Here is a 19486-nt window from a genome sequence, read left to right on the forward strand (position 1 = left end):
AGACACCAGTCATCTGAGTGGCTGAAGTAGAGAGGAAAATAGGAGATAACAGTCACGATGGAAAAGAATGTCTGAGATTCAGAAAACAAACAGAAAGTCTCCAGACGATTTCTCTCTGAGCCTCTAAGCCAGAGCTGTTCTGCCTGGGAGAAGGCAGTTCTGGGAAAATCCTGAAAGATGATTGACGGCTTTCTGATACCAGACTTAGGCGGTTTCTGCTGCTTTTAAGAACCAGTGTCTGCAGTATCGGATCTTGGGGTTCTTTCTGAGACAATGTTCTTTCAGCCCCTCTGGTTCACAGATGTCCCTTGCACCTCTACTACACGGTGGATGAGCACAAGCTTCTCAAAGCAAGTGGACTCAGGGTGACGTGCCATCCTGGGGTGGACAGTCCTGGGATGTCCCAGTTTTAGTTCTGCAAGTCCCAACTCCCGGGAAACCCCTCGGCCCTGGGCCAAGGAGGACAGCTGGTCACTGACCAATTTGCTGAGCTCCAGGGGCTCAGGGCAGGGCCCCGCACATCACAAAGCATTCAGCTAATTCTACTCAACAAGATAAGCCGAAAAGACGGGCTTTGCAGTGCAAAGTGGCTCTAGAGGGAACAAGGGACAGAGGCTTGACCCGAAGCTCTTCCAACACCGGTTATCTCAAAAGCCCTGAACAACATGAGCCACTTCACCCCCAAACACATCACCCAGGACGGGCCCCCTGTGCCTGGCCACTTGGTCTGGAAAGCATTTGCAACCAAAGGGAAGGAGTTCCGAGCCTGGCACCAGCACAGAGAAACAGATACCCACACACGGACAGATCTACAGACACACACTCAGATGAGGGATCTCGGGGCACTGGAAGCGGAGTGGCCCTTTATCCCACGAATCACACCGTGTTCATTGTATACACTCTCCCACACACAGTTACTTTAAAACACTACACTTCTGGATCAGAAAAATGACAACAATGGAGGAGCTCATTAATTTAACATCTGGGTTCCTCAAGCGCATCAGGAGACCGTCGTCTCCAACCCGACACAGGCTCGGCTGAGCTGAGTAACAGGTTGTTTCCACCCTCCAGCAGACCACCCAGGGGAGCCTCTGGCTTCAGCTTCTCCACTATAAATAGGTCACGTGGCAATCTAATCATTAGAGTCTTTAAAAGACACACACACAGCAAATAAGTCATTTAATAAAAGCCAAACACTAATGCGCCACCGGGCTGCCCTTTACCCCCGGCCCCACGCTCCGGGTCGCCCCAGGTCTCCCCGACGCCCCCCAGAGCCGGCTTCCTCGCCCACCGCCCGGGGCCCCGGGGGGCTGGGGCCGGGGTTACCTTTTGGAGAAATGCCATCCTCGGCCTGTACTGCTGGCCTTGGTGGCGGATTGTCATCCTGGACCCTGGGTGAATTCGGAGCCAGAACCCAAATGGAAGCGAGAGAAAATAAAAAAGACCCCAAAAGAGGACGCGGGCTGGGCCCCCGCGACCCCGCGGCGTCGGAAGGCGGCTGGCGGGGCGGGCGGGGCGGGCGGGGCGCGCGGCTGCTGCTGGCGGCGCCCCGGCCCCGCACGAGCGGACTTGGGGAGCAGCTGGAACCCGCGCCCGCCAATCAGCGAGCGGCGCCGCGGGCTCATCAGCATGCGCTGCGCTGGCGCCAACCTGCCACCAGGGGGCGGCGTGCGACGTCGCCGGGACCCCGCGGAGCCGCAGGCGAGACCCGCGTTCCGGGGACCCGCGAGTAGGTCTGTGCAGGGAGTGAGCCTCTGACCCAGGGAGCGGTTATGTGCAGGCGCGAGACAAGGCTAAAACGTGGTGGGGAAGCCGGGCTTTCCCATTCCTTAGGGCAAGTGCCTTAAAATCTCTAGGTCTGAATTTCCTTATCTGAAAAGGTAAAAATATTAAAAATGGGATAACAATAGATATCCGTAGGGCTGCTATAACATTTAATGGGGAAATGTGTTACACGGTGCTTGGCCTTCAATAAATGTTTAGAAAAATAGGCGGTGCCCTATTGTGTGAATAGCTGAGGAATTGGTGAGGTGTTGGTTGAAGAAAGAAAGGAAGTCAGTAAGGAAGAGCCGAATGCTGTAGTCCCTCCTGAGCCAGCTGTCTGGTCTTGGGCAAGTTATCGGTTACTTCTCTACTTCTCAGTGTTACCATCTCTTAAAAAATGAAAGAATGAATCCCCTGAGTAATCACCAAGACCCCTCCAACTGTGTCATATAAAGTACCTTCTCCCATTTGTACAGGTTGGATGGCCATCTCGAGTAGAAGATAAAGTTTAAAGTGGGAAGAGAACTAAGAGGGCTTTGCCTCAAGAAGGCATAGTCAATTGATGCCTCTTTAAAGCAAGTGTTCTAGTCCATATTTTTGGTCATATATACTTGTAAGAATCTGAAGAAAGCTATGGACACTCAGGAAGCATGCTTGTGTGTGTGCATGTGCACACACACGCACAACACTGACTCAAGTTTGCAAATAATGTCAACAGATTCGTGGTTGGTCCCTCCTGGAGACTTTCCTGGACTCCACGTTCAGAGCTTCCACTTTAGAGAATCTGGTTTCCATCCCTGCAGACCAGAGATCCTGCCAAGCAAACCAGGCCACTGAGAAGTGTGTTTCCTGTGAGCTGAGGCCTGAGGAAACAGGCTGGAACATGCTGCCCTTTTTTCATGGAGCATCTTTGGCCTCTTGTTCTACAGAACACACACTGGGTTGTTCCAGAGCAGATGAGCTATGAGAGCCCTTCTAGCATCAACATTTCTTGATTCTATAAATCTGAAGCAGAGAAGAGATAAGGGCTTTCCTAAGATCAAGGATGAGAAACTTTAAATTACTCAAGGGAAAAGAGGGGCAAACTTCAAGGATCTTTGCTCGGTAATGGGACAGGAGAGGCCTCTGAATGCCTTCTTCCATCAGGCCCTGCTCTCCAAGAAACCACGATTTGTGGGACGCACTCTAAGTTCCTTGGACCAGAGATGCTGGAAGTGTGACCACACAATGTCAGATGAGTTTGCCAGATTATTCCCTCCCAAAATGTCAACTTGAGCCACAGCCAGAGGAAGTGAGTCCAGATGCAAGCTGAAGTTATGAGGAAGCAGAAACTAGGAGTGAGCAGAGGAAGCCATCAGAAAAGGGAAGAAAAACAAACTAAACAAGCAGAGAACAGCAGAGAGGCCCCAGCTCAGTGGCTTTCCAAGGGCATGTGCATCTTTACAAATCATCCTACATGTCTTGATCTTTGTTTCTCGCAACCAAGAGGACCTGATTAAAGCAGGGATGGGCAGACAGCTTTATATTCTTGAGATGAGCAGGGAAGCACTGCAGAGAAGGTTAAATCAGGTGTGGGGAACCTGCAGTCTTTAAGAAGTAAGAAGACCTTTAGTTTCAAACTAAATTAGGCCTTTACTTTCAAACATGTAATGCGGTGTTAAAATTTTAGTGGTTGAATTAGTCAGGGTTCTACAGAGAAACAGAACCTACAGAATATGTACATTTATGTAAATATCAAGAGATTTATTATAGGAATTGGCTCACGCACGCATAGGGATTAGTAAAGCCAAATTCTGTAGGGCAGGCCACGAGTTGGAAACTCTAACAAAGCTGAAGTTGAATTCTGCAGGAGAAGCTGGCTGACTGAAGTAGAAACAGAAATTCTTCTTTCTGACTTCTGAAATCCTCAGTTCTGGCTTTCAGACCTCTAACTGATTAGATGAAGATACTCTTCTCATTGCTGGGGACAATCTCCTTTGTTGATTGTAGAAACAATGTTATAGATGCAATCAACTGACTATAGATGCAAATCCATCTATGAAATACCCTTACAGTGACAATTAGGCCAGAGCTTGCTTGGCCAAAGAACTGGACACCATAACCTAGTTAAGTTGACATATGAAATTTACCATCAAAGTGGTAGTGTTCTAAAAAATAAAAAATCATTTAATTCATCCATTCATTTAAACAACACATTGCATGCCAGGCATTGTGCGAGAGGCTGAAATTCAAGGCAGACTATGACCCACTGGGAGAGAAGAATACTTGAACAAAAATGGGATAAAACAAAATCTATATATGATGGAGACACATTCAATGTAATACAGAACTTTGTGGAAGGACACCAAATCCAGGCTGAAGAGAAGAAAAATCAGGGGAAACTTCCTGGAGGAGGAGTCTTAAAAGAAGCAGAGGAGATAACTAGGTGCAAAGGGGCAAATACTGGTACATCACAGAGAACCTCACCAGAAAGCCACAGGTGCAAGGATCAGGTTGGTTTGGGAGTAGCAGCAAAGAGTTAGCTGGGTAGGAGTTTGCAGTAGACTGAGGTGAGAGAGGTGGGCAAGGATCAGCTGTGGAGCACCCACATTACGCTGTTGGTGAGAGGGGCCGTTGAGATGTTTCAAGCTGGTTGGCTCTGTTCCTCATTCTCCTCCTTCCCTGCTTCCTGTAGCTCGTAACTTCGGCTTTTACGTGGTTTGTCCTGGCCCTGAGTCCAATCCAGATTCTGGCAACTTTGCAGCTCAACTCTCCTCTGCTCTCCTCCTACCCAAGTCCACCTTCCCTAAAGAAGAAAATCTGATTGGACCAACCCAGCTGTGTCATGTGTCTGCAGCTCAATCAGCTGTGGCCCCTGGGCAGATCACATGACAGAAACATGGCCATCCAGTGTACTGGTCAAAAGGGACTTTGGGTAGGGGTGAATTCAATAACTAGCACCTCTAGACCAAAATTGAGTCACCTTTGGGTCCCTGCTCTTCTTCAATCCCCATTCTGAGCAAATATCTTGTCCACGTAATCCTTGCCACACAGCATTTCCTGCAAGCATTTGTGTCCATTCCCATTGCCCCATTCAATTCAGACCTTCCATCTCTTCTCCCTGGATTCTACAAAAGCCTTCTCCCTAGTCTCCCAGCTCTCATGCCCTCTCTCTCCAAGCCACCCTGTACCAAATGGTGTTTTGTACATAGTAAGTGTATTGCTTTCCTATTTTGGCATTAACAAATTACCGCAAAATTAGTGACTTATCACAAATTTATTATCTTACAGTTCTGAAGGTCAGAAGTCTAAAATCTGTCAGCAAGGCTCTGTCCCTTCTGGAGGCTCTAGGAGAGAATCCCTGACCTTTTCCAGCTTCTAGAGGCGCCTGCCTTCCTTGGCTCATGGCCCCTCCTCCATCTTCAACACCAGCTGCATAGCCTCTCCTCTCCTCTCTGATCTCTGCTTCCATCCTTGTATCCTTTTTCCATCCTTGTAACAAAGTAATGATAGACACACAACATGGATGAATCTCAAAAACATTGTGTTAGCAAAAGAAGCCAAAAACAAAAGAACACTTATTGTGTGATTCAATTATATGACATTCTAGAAGGCACAAAACTAAACGATGACAAAAGAAATCAGAACAGTGGTTGCCTTTGGTAGCAGGGGTTTATAGGGTGTGGGTCAGGGATTGGATGTAAAGAGGCATAAAGGAACTTTTTAGAGTGTTAGAAATGTTCTATATTTTTATTGAATTGATGATTACAGTGGTAAATAAGTTTTTCATGAGTTGGAAAAGTTTCATCCAACTGTACACATAAAACACGGGCATTTGGTTGTATAAATATTGGCTAAAAAAAGCAAATATCTTGCAATAAGGCAGAGAGACATAACTACTGAGATGAAGCCTCCTGTGACTTGCTCTTGGAAGTAGACATTCCATCATCATCATTACTATCATCATCATCATCATCATCACTACTATTGTCATCAGTAAAAGGTTGTGACTCAGGGCCTAAATTGGAGTCATGCTGCCCTGGATATTATATAATGTGATTTATGTAAACTTGGACCTTGTCCCCTGTAGCATAAAACCTCCTCCTGGCACAATGATGCAGTCATTACACAGCACATACAAGCAGCAGATACTCTTTAAAACCCAGGTCATGTTACCTGCTCAGGAGAATATCCCAAAACCCCAATAAACACAATAAGTCAGTTCATTTCAGTCACCATGCTAAGTGCTGGAGATATAATGCTTAAAAAGACATGGTCCCAGAAGGAAACATAAGTGTAAATCTTCGTGACCTTGAAGCTTTTTGAAGCACAAGCAACAACAATGACAATAAAAAATGGGTAAGTGAACTTCATCAAAATTTAAGATTTTCTGCATCAAAAGACACTGTCAAGAAAGTGAAAAGACACCCCACAGAATGGGAGAAAATGTATGCCAATCATATATTGGATAAAAATCAAAGATCTAGAATATATAAAGAACTCTTACAACTCAACAAAAAAATCAAACAGCCCAACTAAAAAATGGACAAAGAAGATATACGAATGGCCAACATATGAAAATATGTGCAACATCATTAAGCATTAGGTGTGCCGGTTTGAATGTATTGTACCCCAAAACGCAATTATCTTTGATGTAATCTTGTGTGGGTAGATATATCAGTGCTAATTAGATTGTAATTCTTTGAGTGTTTTCATGGAGATGTGCCCCACCCAACTGTAGGAGATGACTTTGGTTGGATAATTTCCATGAAGGTGCTGCCCCTCCCATTCAGGGTGGGTCCAAATTAAATCACTGGAGCCATATAAATGAGCTGACAAACAGAAGGAACTCAGTGCAGATGAGAGTGACATTTTGAAGAGGAGCTACAGCCAAGAGGGACACTTTGAAGAATGCACAGAAGCTGAGAGAGTAGCTGCTGATGAGAGACAGTTTGAAGATGGCTGTTGAAAGCAGACTCTTACTCCGGAGAAGCAAGAGAGGAAAAACACCCCAAGAGCAACTAAGAGTGACATTTTTGAGGAATTGCAGCCTAGAGAGGAACATCCTGGGAGAAAGCCATTTTGAAACCAGAACTTTGAAGCAGACACCAGCCACATGCCTTCCCAGCTAACAGAGGTTTTCTGGATGCTATTGGCCATCCTCCAGTGGGGTACCCAATTGTTGATGACTTACCTTGGACATTTTATGGCCTTAAGACTGTAAATGTGTAACCAAATAAACCCCCTCTATAAAAGCCAATCCATTTCTGGTGTTTTGCATCCCAGCAGCATTAGCAAACTAGAACATTAGGAAAATGCAAATCAAGACCACTATGAAATAACACTTCATTCCCACTAGGATGGCTATAATTCAAAAAAAAAGGGGGGGGGTGTAACAGGTGTTGGCAAAGATGTGTAGAAATCAGAACCTTTGTATATTGCTAGTGGGAATGTGCAATGCAGTAGGCTCTGTGGAACAGTTTGGTGGTTCCTCACAAAGTTAAACACAGAATTACATATGACATAGCAATTTTAGTCCTGTTGTACACTCAAGAAAATTAAAAACCTATTTCCATGTAAAAACTTGCAAATGAATTTTCATAGCAGCATTATTCATAACGGCCAAAACAGTGGAAACAACTTAACTGTCCATCAAGAGCTGAATGGATAAACAAATTGTGGTATAGCCACACAATGGCATATTATTCGACCATAAAAAGGAATGGAGTACTGATACACACTACAGCATGGATGAGTCTTGAAAACATTATGCTACGTGAAAGAAGCCTGCCAGAAAAGACCACATATTCTATGATTCCATTTTTATGAAATGCCCAGAATAGGCAAATTCATAGAGACAGAAAGTAAAATAGTAGTTGCCAAGGGCCAGGGGTCAGGAGTGACTTCTAGGGTATGGGGTTTCATGTTGGGGTGATGACAATGTTCTGGAATCAAAAAGTGGTATTAGTTGCCCAACATTGTGAATATGCTAACAATTACTCAATTGTACATTTCAAAAGGTAAAAATGATGAATTTTAGGTTATGTGAATTTTATCTCAATTAAGGAAAAAAAAAAAGACACGGTCCCTGCGCTCGGACCCCTCCCCCAGCCTAGGAGGGGAGACAGCATCTTAAACAGTGCATTGCAACCTGAAGGATGTAGGCCACTACTTTTGGGCAGAGCCAACCACACGAAGGGATTCTCACAGAGGTGGGGCCTGGTGGAGGGAACCACCCAGAGAATAGCAGACTCCAGAAGCCTTTACCATCCCTAGGGCTGAAGGGAGGGGGCAGGAAGCCCTTATTGGAGCCCTGGGGGAGGGGGCTGCATCTTGGAGGGACACCACCATTGCCAGAGAGGTAGCCAGGGGGATTACTAGCCCCTCCTGCCCTCAGTCTCCTCTTGGTGCTTCCCATAGTTCAGACCTGCCCAGAAGCCAGAGGGCCCGGGAGGCTGTGTGCTGCAGCATGGTACAGCCTGTTAGGGGTTAGCCTCCTGGAGCACGAGGCAGGGCAGAGAAGGGCAAAGGATTTTTTTTTTTTTTTTTTGGGGGGGGGAGGTGGTACAAGGTACGCAAACCGATTAGAAGCGGCAGAATGGGTTAAATGTTTATGACAGTAGGGACACCCAGAGGAGAGGTCTGGGAGTTCATCCTGTTTCCCCAAGCACATGGTACAGCTTGGTCCTGGTGCCTCCCACAACTGCTGGATGTCTTCCTGATAAGGACAGAAATTATGTCAGATTCCTCTGACTGCCCAAGCCACTGTCCATGCTTCTAACCCTGGTTTGCATTTCACATAATTCTCTTATTTGAATTGGTAACAAGTGTGTATTACCTTTGCAATTAAAGAAAAAATTATATGGGGGGGGAGGACCTAAATGCATTTTTCGATCTGCTGGAGAGGCCATGGCTGCTAAAACAAATACCATACAGTGGGTTGGCTTAACATCATGAATTTATTGGCTCACAGTTTTGAGGCTAGAAGTCCAAAATCGAGGTGTCAGCAAGGCGGTGCTTTTTCCTTGAAATCTATGGCATTCTGGGGCTGGCTGACAACGATCCTTGGTCCTTGGCTTTTTCATCACATGGTGGCACACATGGCAGCATCTGCTTTCTCTTCTGGGTTCTGTTGGCTTCCAGCGTCCGGCTGCTCCTCATGCCTTCCTCTCTGTGTCTAATTTCCTTCGCTCATAAGGACTCCAGCCATGTTGGATGAAGGCCCCCCTCATTCAGTTTGGGCACACCTTAGCCTATAACATCTTCAAAGGTCCTATTGACAAATGGGCTCACACCCACAGGAGGACCAGGGTTTGGGACCTCAACATACCTTTTTTGTGGGACATGATTCCATCTCCAACAAATGGCATCTGCTACTTTGTTTTATAAGAGTGTTACTTTTAATTACAGAAAATTTGGAATCACAGAGTTTTAAAAGCAACATTATGGGAAAAGGCACTTTAGGACTTGAATAGGCTTTGACTTAAAAAGAAAACGCCGGGCTTAAGGGGAAGCAAGAATGTCTCAAGGCACAAGGTGTGTGTTCTGGTCCTTGCTCTGTCTCTAACTGAATTGGTGACTTTTTAAAACAGCTTTATCCAAGTATAAGTGACATACAATAGACTGCAAGTGTATAAAGTGTGTAATCTGGTAAGTTTTGATATGTGTATCTACCCATGAAACCATCCCCACAATCAAGAGAGTGAGCATACTATTATTATCCCCAGAAGTTTCCTTGTGCCCCTTTGTGATTCTCCACAGCACACCCCCGCCCCCCCCCCCCAAGCTCTGTCCCCAGGCAACCACTGGTCTGCTTTCTGTCTCTACACATTAGTTGGTTGGGTGACTTTGATCAAGTCACCTACCCTCTCTTTTCCCCAAATTTCTCACCAGCAAAAAGAGAGAATCAGATCTGATGAACTCAGAAGTCCCCTCCAATTGCAAAACCATATGGCTTTGGTATTCTAAGTAGAACAAAAAGTTCACCCAACCCTGAAGGGTGCATTGTTGGCCATCTGGGCGGTAGAGTGGGATTTAGAGCTCTTTACAGAGCTAGCCCCTCTGGACTCAGACCAGCATCATCAAAATGGGATTCCATGTGATGGATATTCGAAGGAGCTGGGCACCACCATCGACACATCCCAACCACTGCTGCTACAAGTGAACAGAGAGAGGGGGGGAAAAGATGGATCCACATTTGGAGAAGAGACCCAGGGAACTGTACCACCTGGTGGACCCCATTTGTACTAGTCTTACTGAAGCCATACTTTCTTTTGCCACACATGCCTATACTTGCAAAGGATGCTTAAACAGAATGCCTGCTGGCTGAGGGTCCACAGTGGATGCTGACCACCAAGATCATCCTTGGATGTTGTGGTACCACCCTGCCCAACTGTGATGGGGTGGCTCAGACACCACAGCCCCAGATTCCCAGGCCTCCTCCTGCTACTGACAGCCATTTGGGAGGAGCCAAGAGGGAGCAAGGATCTTTCCTGAGGCATTTCAAAGCAAGGGATTTTTCCAAAGTTCCTGCCCCTTCCACGGTTTCCCCTTGGTTTCCCCAGGAATGGCAGTGTCTAGAACGGTGCAGGAAGATGGCTGACACAGGGTCAGCAATGAAGAAAAAGTTAACCCCTGCAAGAATTTTTCTTAATATCTGTACCTTCCACTTTATTCAGATGTTGCATTTTAAGATCCACTTCCCACATGTTCCTTGCTTTTGCTCCCACGTGGATCTAATATTGCTCTTTTTCTCTCTCTCTGTCTCTTCAGTTACACTGGCTAGACCTTGGAAAGGTTAGTTCTGCTCTTTGCCCTTCTCTCTTTGTTCTTTGGTAGACAGCCCCTTTGGGGTTCAAAATTCAAACCACCCTGCAGACACCAAACATGGTATTTTGTAAAAAGTGCAAACTCCTTGTGGGAGGAAGGAATGGGAAGGACTGTTAATGATACTGGATTTCTGTTGGGCATGATAAAAATGTTCTGGAATTCAATAGTGATAATGACTGCACAGCCTTGTGAATAAACCAAAAGCTACTCAATTCTGTCTTTTTAAAGGGTGAGTTTAATGTGTGTGAATTATATCTCAACTTTTGAAAGTACAAAACCAGAGAATTAATTTTCCCAAGGTATTATTATAATGCCCCTATCGTACTCAAAAATCTTCAGTGACTCCCAAATAAAGGTCATTCTTTCATTGTCTGGCCCAGTCTGACTTTCCAGCCGTAATTTCACTGCTCCCCAACATCAGCTCTCTTCTCTAGCCAGGCCTGAAATTGCTTTTTCACCAGCACCTGTTGGACTTTCCCACCCTCACATCTTTTCGCTTGCCAGTTGCTCTGCTGAAAATCCCCTCCTCCACATTTTTGACAAACGAAATCCTATTTCTGCTGCCCCCACTTCAGATATCGGGTCAAGTTGCACAATCTGAGAAGATGCTACCCTCCTCCTCACTCCTCCGGCTTTGAGTTTGTGCCACACATGTGTCATTTTCCACTCAACAACCCTGGGTTGTTGATATATGGGACATATCTTACCTCCCTTCCTAGTCAATGAGTTTCACCAAGGGTATGACCAGTCAGTGGCTTGTAGACAGTGGTTTCGGTTTGTGTTTTGTTTTGTTTTTTGTGGGGGGAGGGGGCTGAGGAGAGATATGATTTGTAGCAGTTTCCATGCCAGTTTCCATGGTATAATATCCTACCGATGGGGCATCGCTGAGCATGGAGCCACTGGACTAGAATTGGGAAGAGATGCACACAGTCAGCTCTCATGAGTAGGCATCAGCCATCTCCAGCAGTCCACTGTGTGTCTGACTTTTGTCACAACCTCTCAACCCAACACTACTCATCTCCCCACCCACCCATCCTCCCACTGCTGCCTTCCCTTCTTCCGCAATGTCTCAAGGGTGCCTCTCAGTCTCCTAGAATGTTCTACCAGACTTTTGCCCCAGGCGCAACTGGGCTCTTCCCTGAGGATTCTACCCCCATCACAGGGGAGGTTGAGTTGATCCTTTGTTGTCATCCAGGAGTTGGGGTTGTCCAAGTTTCCCACTGCCACTTCCAAGCAATTACTCTTCCACTTTTGTGCTAAGTGCTAAACCCTCATCCTCTGAGGCTCATACACCCAACCCTTCCACCCTGAGTCCTTGTTTTTCTCTCATTTGTCTTCCTCCAGGTGGAAGTTCCCCCTAGAACTTGAGTATCTTACTGTGCCAGTTTGAATGTATAGTGTCTCCCAAAACACCGTTATCTTCGATGCAACCTTGTGTGGGCAGACGTATTAGTGTTGATTAGACTGTAATTCTTTGATTGTTCCCATGGAGATGCGACCCACCCAACTGTAGGTGATAACTCTGATTAGATAATTTCCATGGAGGCATGGCCCCGCCCATTCAGATGGGCCTTGATTAGTTTACTAGAGCCCTATATAAGCTCAGACAGAAGGAATAAGCTTGCTTCAGCCAAGACGGACACTTTGAAGAAAGCACAGGAGCTGAGAGAAGAGCTGCAACTTACAGAGACATTTCGAAGACAGCCATTGAAAGCAGAGTTTTGCTGATGCTTTGGAGGTATCAGCCCAGAGTTTGCCCTGAGAAGCTGCAGCCTAGAGAGGAACATCCTGGGAGAAAGCCATTTTGAAACCAGAACTCTGGAGTAGACACCAGCCACGTGCCTTCCCTGCTAACAGAGGTTTTCTGGACGCCATTGGCCATCCTCCAGTGAAGGTACCCGATCGTTGATGCGTTACCTTGGACACTTTATGGCCTTAAGACTGTAACTGTGTAACCAAATAAACCCTATTTATAAAAGCCAATCCATCTCTGCTGTTTTGCATTCCAGCAGAAGCATTAGCAAACTAGAACACTTACCCATTTCCTCCTCTTTCCCTCATCTTGGGTGATTTCAAGATCCCAGTGGATAACCCACCAAAGTCCTGAGTCTCACAGCCCTTGACCTCCTCCTTTCCAGTGACCTTTGCTCTACTTCACTTCAGCCACCCAGTTCCATGGCCATATCCTGGAACTTGTCCTTACCCCAAACCGGGCCATCTTTGAAAGCCTGACTCCTGTATCTTGCTCTCTAAATTCAGTGTACCATCGTCCCATTTCTCCCACCCCCTCACACTCCTCTTACCTATTGTCCATCTACCTGGGGACACCCAGGCCCCTGAGCCGTCTGCTTTCTACAAGTTTCCCAGGATGATAGATTAAGTTTTATACCCCAGCAAAAACATGTTCTCAATCTTACTCCGCATTCCTGTGGGTGTGAAACTGTTTGTAAATAGGACCTTTGGAAGATGTTATTTTTAGTTAAGGTGTGGCCAAAAGAAAAAGGATAAGTCTTAATCCATACTACCAGAGACCATAAAAAGAGAAAAAAAATGGAAGCCAGAGTTGGAGAAGGCCATACAGGAAGAAGCTAGAAGTTGGCACAAACTGAAAAAGCTGACAAAAGGAAAGGACATCCCCAAGTGATGGGAGGCAGAAATACAAGCCAGGGAACCCCAAGGATTGCTGGCAGCCAGCACAAGACCACTACAGACTCTGGGAGAAAGCAAACCTTGCCGATATCTAGATGTGGACTTCTAGCCTCAACACCATAAGCCAATAAATTTCCTGTGTTTAAGCCAACTCACAGTGTGGTGCTTGTCATAGCCTGGCAAGCTAAGACACTTTCTTGTTCCTCTCAGCACTAACTGTCACATGCACTAACTTCATAAGAGCCCCTCAATATCCCTCATACCTTTGTCTCTTTAATGGACTTATCCTAAAATTCCCCAGTCATGGATCAATCCTATTCCCAGGTAGACAGCCAGAGTCTATTTTATTGAATTTATGTCACTGTTATCTGTGAGTTTAGGGAGGCAAAGCACCGTGGTCATGGAAAAAGCACAGGATTTGGAGCCAAAAGACCTGTGTCTGAGTCTCTAGCATGTGCATGCCTGGGAAAGTCAATAAAACATTCTGAGCCTCAACTTCCTAATAATTCATTTGTTTGCTATGGGAAATCAAATGTTAATTATTAAATTGTAGTAAATATATTAAAATGTTTGATAAATTACAGAATCTGGCAGTGGGAGAAGTTAGCTAAGACAAGAAGTCCCTCTACATCTGTTGGATTTATGTTGCAGCACCAAAGATCACTAAGGATTAGCAAATCTGAACTAGGACTTAGTTACAGGAAGATCAATAAGGACTGAGTGGAAAAAAATTCTAGCAACTAGAATTGTCCCACAAAATAAACAGTTTGCTTCATGGACCAGATAGCTGGGTGTCATTGGAGTGTTCAGAGCTTTTGTGGACATTGTCCAAAGTTTTGTAGATGACGTCTATACTCCACTCAATGGTAGATTAGAAATACCTGTCTTTTCCTTCCAACTCTAAAAATTTTTGAGATTCAGATGGATGTGGCTCCAGGGGAATCTCTCATGGCAGAAAAATAGATACTGATATCACTTACCCATATGTATTATCCACTGAGGCTAGGCAATCATCCATCAGAAAGTGTTCCCTGGCTACCCCAAGGCACCTCTCCATGCGCTTACAGGAGCCTGCTCCATCCATAGTGTCTTTCTGTATATTAAGCCCTGTCTCCACCTGCATTGCATGTGTGATTTTTTTTTTTTTTGTACATGAATATTGGGCTTGTAGGGTGGTATCTGACATATCCTGAGGGTAGATTTGACCTCTCTTTAGGGAATGGTCATTTCTTGCCAATTCCCATGGGAGGAGATGGATTCCAAGACAGAAAAAGGAAGCAGTAATTCAGAAAGCGGGCCTTAGGTACTATTCTCTTCATGGAACTCAGCTGCCCACCATGTAAGAGCAAGTCCTGGGCTAAGAAGAAATAGGGTCTGCAATCCCCAGGGATCAAGCCATGTTTTGTAAGAAAATTGTTCTCTCTTCATGTGGTCCTCTTTATTTCCCTTTTGTTTATCCTCTAGGATTTATTACAGTTTCCTTAATTGTTCCATCTTTGTCTACTCTGTGTTAGGGAGTATTCATTTTTGTTCAAGAAACCATTGTTGAAAACCATTTCTGGGGCAGGAACTATGTTAGGCACCCAAGGTACAAAGGTGAATAAAACCCTGTCCTACCTCAGGGGAAAGTCCAGTAGGAAAGAAAGATATACAATATAATTTCCAGGATAATGCAATAGATATTGGAGTATGTAGAAAGAAAAAAGGAAAAATAAACAAAGGTAAGAGGCTGTCAGCCATGGGAAATATGGATCAGAGGCATGGAGGTAGGAGACGATAGCAGTTATACAACCAGGACTATTACACATGCTTCATTCAGACAATCCTCCCTACAACCCTGTGAGATAGGTATCTGTTATTAGCATCCCCATTCCGCTATACACCAAGACTCACAGAGGCTAAATAATCAGCCAAAGGACACGCTGGATTAAGCAGCAGATCTAGGATTGGGACTAGACAGTCTGGCTCCTAACTTCATGGTCTCCCATGCTGGGATATTCGATCAGCAAGGCCCAGGTCATACCCCCCAAGCCTGGAAATGGATTGAGAGTTAGCTAGTTTCACACACACACACACACACACACACACACACAAAATCATAGTGTTATAACCAGAAAAAGGGAAACTGGATGTTGAGCAAGCAAAAACAACAGGTGTCTGTTATAGAATAGCTTCAGAAACACAGCTTTTCCTTTCTCTTGGATTATTTACTTGGGGCAGATTTTCCACAAATGTCAACCCAGTGACTTTTGATATAGAATGCCGATGGTTTTTCAACAGGCAGTACATTTATGCACTGACCAGAATGACCAATTTCACCACACCTATTTGTGTCGGATGCTATTACTTTTTTTTTTTGAACACAGACAATTCTAATTTTACCCAAATTTTACTAGATTCTACAGTTATGTATATTTGCATAGTTTCCCCCCTTTCTCATTTTAGAGTGGAAAATCCAAATAAGAAACTATGAAAGTTGACTGACATGAACCTGAGAATCAACAAGCAGAGGAGCTAGTTGGGGCCCCTGGGGGTGAGTGGAAGGGCAGGTGTGCCCACTCATGCCTGCAACATTAGAGACGGGGGCCAGACCTGGGAGGACAGACAAGGCCAGCAGCCCCAGCCCCAGCCCCAGCCCCAGCCCCAGCCTAGGGTTCTAATTCAGAAGGGACATCAAATGTAAAACCTTTCTCTTTTTGTAATTATTTAGGATGATTTCAGTTGTTTTACAGCATGAAAGTTATAGACTTCATCTATATATATTATATATAATATATATATATGCATGCATTTGCACATACACTAGGGAAAAACCGTCAGGAAACCATCGAGAAATTTTGGGATGCCCTATTGTGTTCCTGTTTCCTCATTTTTAAAAATCGTGTTGAGAGCAATTTCCGACCGTCTGCGCTGGTGCTGCTAGGTGTGCATGGGTGTGGAAGGATAGGAAAGTGCTCCCAAAGTGACTGACCCGCTCTTCCCCGCCCGGCTTCGGGGGCTCCTTCTCTCGCCCCGCTGTTCCCTTCCCTCCTGATTGCAGCTCGGCGCGGGGGCCAGACCACAGAGGTGTGGGAACCTCCACACTCCTAGAGGGGAAAGGCGGGCTCTCGGGAGGCGGGCTTCCGGCGGCTCACCCTGACGGCGGCTCACTTCCTGCTCCTCGGAGTCCCAGGTTAGAGTTCACGCTGCCTTGGTGGAGGTTTCCTGCCTGCTGTTCTGTTCCCCTTTTCCAGGCTTTCGGGAGGGCCAGCGGGGCGGCCGTGGTCGCCCAAACAGCGACGTGACTGCGGGCGGCACCCCCCGGGGCGCACATGACGCAGAATTGTTGGGGAGAGGAGCAGGGAGGAAGGGTGGCGGGAGACCAGGCACAGCTGTCTTGGAGCCCAGGGGTCGGCCCCTCCAATAGCCGGAGTTGTGGGCTTTTTTTTCTCTATGTGTAACTTCTCGAGGCCAACTATCTCACAGAAAATAATGAAAATGACACCTGACCTCCTTTCACCCAGGCCCTTGCAAAACGCGGATGCGGATGGAACGTGTCCCAGCTGGCCTTAACAGCAAACTCGGAAGATAACTCCATACCGTGGACCCACCCCGCTGCCTAACCTCCCCCTAATGTCCTCTAGTACTTTTCCACGCATGAAAACCCTTCTGTCCTTTGCCTCGGCGGAGTTGAATTCAGAATTAGTTCTGGCCTTTTTACCTTGTTGCATTCGCCTTGAATAAAGTCATTCTCGCCTGTTTAACATTGTGCAATTCTCTTTCACCCACCCCAAATTAAAAATAGGTAATTTAGGATCCGTTTGTGTGTGTGTATCTATCTGAGACAGAGAACATCCAAAATGCCCATTTTTAAAACTGAAACAAAAAATATAAGTTACTAATTATTTGTGGCCAGGTTAAGTGAGAGGCATTAAGTAAAACAATGAGGAACTGCAGGTCTGGAAGAAGGATTTGGAGAAAATGGGAATGAGCGGACCAACTGCAATCTGGAAGGAGGAAGAGAGGTAAAGGGTGGAAGATGTAGGTGGCCCTCCTGGTGGGAAAGGAGGTTGAAGGCTTAGAATCAGGTTCTCTTAGCCAGGAGGAATGGGACTCTGCGCAATTTTGGGTACCCTGCAGAATACTGGCTTATCCCTAGTCAGCCATTTGCGGAAGGCGCTAGCTGCCTAAACATTTTGAACACGTGTCCTCAATTTAAAAATGAGGGTAATGTCTGCCATCATATCCAACTTGAAATTATTGTAAAGTGCTGTATGTTCACTTAGGAAACTGATATCCTTTATCTGACTCTATCTTAGGAGCTTCTGTTGGAAATGTTTCATATAAAGATTATTTGCCATGCATTCCCGAGGGAAAAATAAAAGACTGACAAGTAAGTTTGGGATTTGAACTCTTAATGACTAGCTGTTAATGACGGACTATTCAGTTGTTCTGAGAAGCCCTGCTGTAATGGAACTTGCTTAACTTTGTTTAGCCTGGTGTTTCTCAAAGCATTTTGATCACAGAAACTTGCGTAACACCCTATTAATATCTCTCTAATGTGGTTTTTCCCAGAACCCATTTTTGGAAATGCTAACATAAAAAAAAGCATTCATCTGGGTACGGACTGCTCAAAAGGCACTCTCACTTCTCAAGAGACATTTTAGATCTATATTTTGAAAATCATCTGATTGGATTTCAGTAAGGATAATATCAGTTTTATAAAGCATTCAGAAAATGGTCCATAATCAATAAAGTAACACAAGCCACGTAACATTCAGAAAAGGAAATGAACAGATATTTTCCCCTCCTTGCCCTTCTTCCTGCGACATAGCTCATACACAGTAGATAACACCTCTCAACATTACTGAGCAAATATTATCAATATATAATTATAAAATAATGGAAAAATTATTTATAAAAATGAATTGTTTGAAGTGGCAATTCTACAATTCATCAAATTCAGAGCTTCTTAGTGACAAGCCTGGGAAATTTGTTCATGGGCTCCTTAGTGAGAGCTGAGTAATATTTTCTCATCGTATACATAGAAAGTAGCTAAAAAACATTTTGGGCCCAGAAATTTTGGGATGCCCTATTGTGTTCCTGTTTCCTCATTTTTAAAAATCATGTTGAGAACAATTTCCGACCATCTGCCGTTGGTGCTGCTAGGTGTGCATGGATATGGAAGGATAGGAAAGTGCTCCCAAAGTGATTGACCTGCTCTCTGTATACATTAAGTAACATTCACTGGGATCCTGCTTTGACATTATAGGATAAAGTTTAGTATAAGGATGGATTGACTTGAACTTCATTCAGTATAGTTTAATTACTGAAGCACCAATAGAAGCCCTTCATGAGGTAGTTTCACATGTTTGGCACAAACCTCTGTCAAGGAGAGTTTGAAGTGTCCTACTAGTAGGTTACTAAACTTGCAATTTCAAATGAGACTTACCTGAGGATGACTAGGTAACGATACCTTGGAATACCCTTGTTCTGGTGTCTGGTCCACTCTCTAGGGCCAGAAAACTAGTTTTATTAGTCCGCAGAGAGGTAAGCACAGCAGGAGACACAGTAATGCTACCCACACTCAAGAGATTGATGGCTTCCTTTCCAACCTGGTCCCAGCCAAATAGCTTCTGGAGTGGCAAGAAAAAGGGTCATTCTGCCATCAACAAGGTTGTGTCCAGGGCATACACCATCAGCATTCACAAAGCACATCAATGGAGTGGGCTTGAAGATGAATAGCCCTTGGGCACTCAAAGAAATCTAGAAATTTGCCATGAAGGAAATCAGAACACCAGATGTACACATTGACACCAAGCTCAACAAAGCTGCTGGGATCAAAGGAATAAGGAATATCCCATACTGTATCTATGTACAGTTATCCAGAAAACATAATGAGAATGAAGGTTTATCAAACAACCTTCATACATTGATTACCTATGTACTTGTCACTACTTTCAAAGACCAACAGATAGTCAATATGGATGAAAACTAACAGCTGAGTATCAAATGAAATTATAAATTAATATAAAATAACTGCAAAAAAAAGAGATTGATGTATAAACCTGGAGTATGAATTAATTCCTTTCTAGTGAAACATATAATTATCATTCAGACTGGATAACCTCATTTGCCAAAAATGTGCTCCTCCCCTGTAGGAAGATCTATAGAGGGGACCAGATTCTTATACTATGGTATATTATATTGGAGACACATAGTGAGCACTGAATCAGGTCAAGGAGAATGAAATCCAAGTTTAATGGCATAAGGTATTCTCACTATA

General features: G+C 44.9%; 1 protein-coding gene and 1 pseudogene across 2 annotated transcripts in view; one reads left to right on the forward strand and one right to left on the reverse strand.

Moving 5' to 3' along the window:
* RGS9 (regulator of G protein signaling 9) overlaps positions 1 to 1512 on the reverse strand; it is a 69396-nt gene extending 67884 nt beyond the window's left edge. For both annotated transcript variants that reach the window (XM_037808658.1, XM_037808657.1), the window contains exon 1: positions 1327 to 1512. In XM_037808658.1, coding sequence (XP_037664586.1) covers positions 1327 to 1383 — 57 coding nt within the window. In that variant the 5' untranslated portion in view covers positions 1384 to 1512. The remainder of the gene's footprint in view (positions 1 to 1326) is intronic.
* A 17286-nt stretch (positions 1513 to 18798) lies between these two features.
* LOC119514809 lies at positions 18799 to 19198 on the forward strand (annotated as a pseudogene).
* Positions 19199 to 19486: the final 288 nt, after the last annotated feature.

The sequence above is a fragment of the Choloepus didactylus genome, chromosome 18 (genome assembly GCF_015220235.1).
Source record: "Choloepus didactylus isolate mChoDid1 chromosome 18, mChoDid1.pri, whole genome shotgun sequence".
NCBI classification, from domain to species: Eukaryota; Metazoa; Chordata; class Mammalia; order Pilosa; family Megalonychidae; genus Choloepus; species Choloepus didactylus.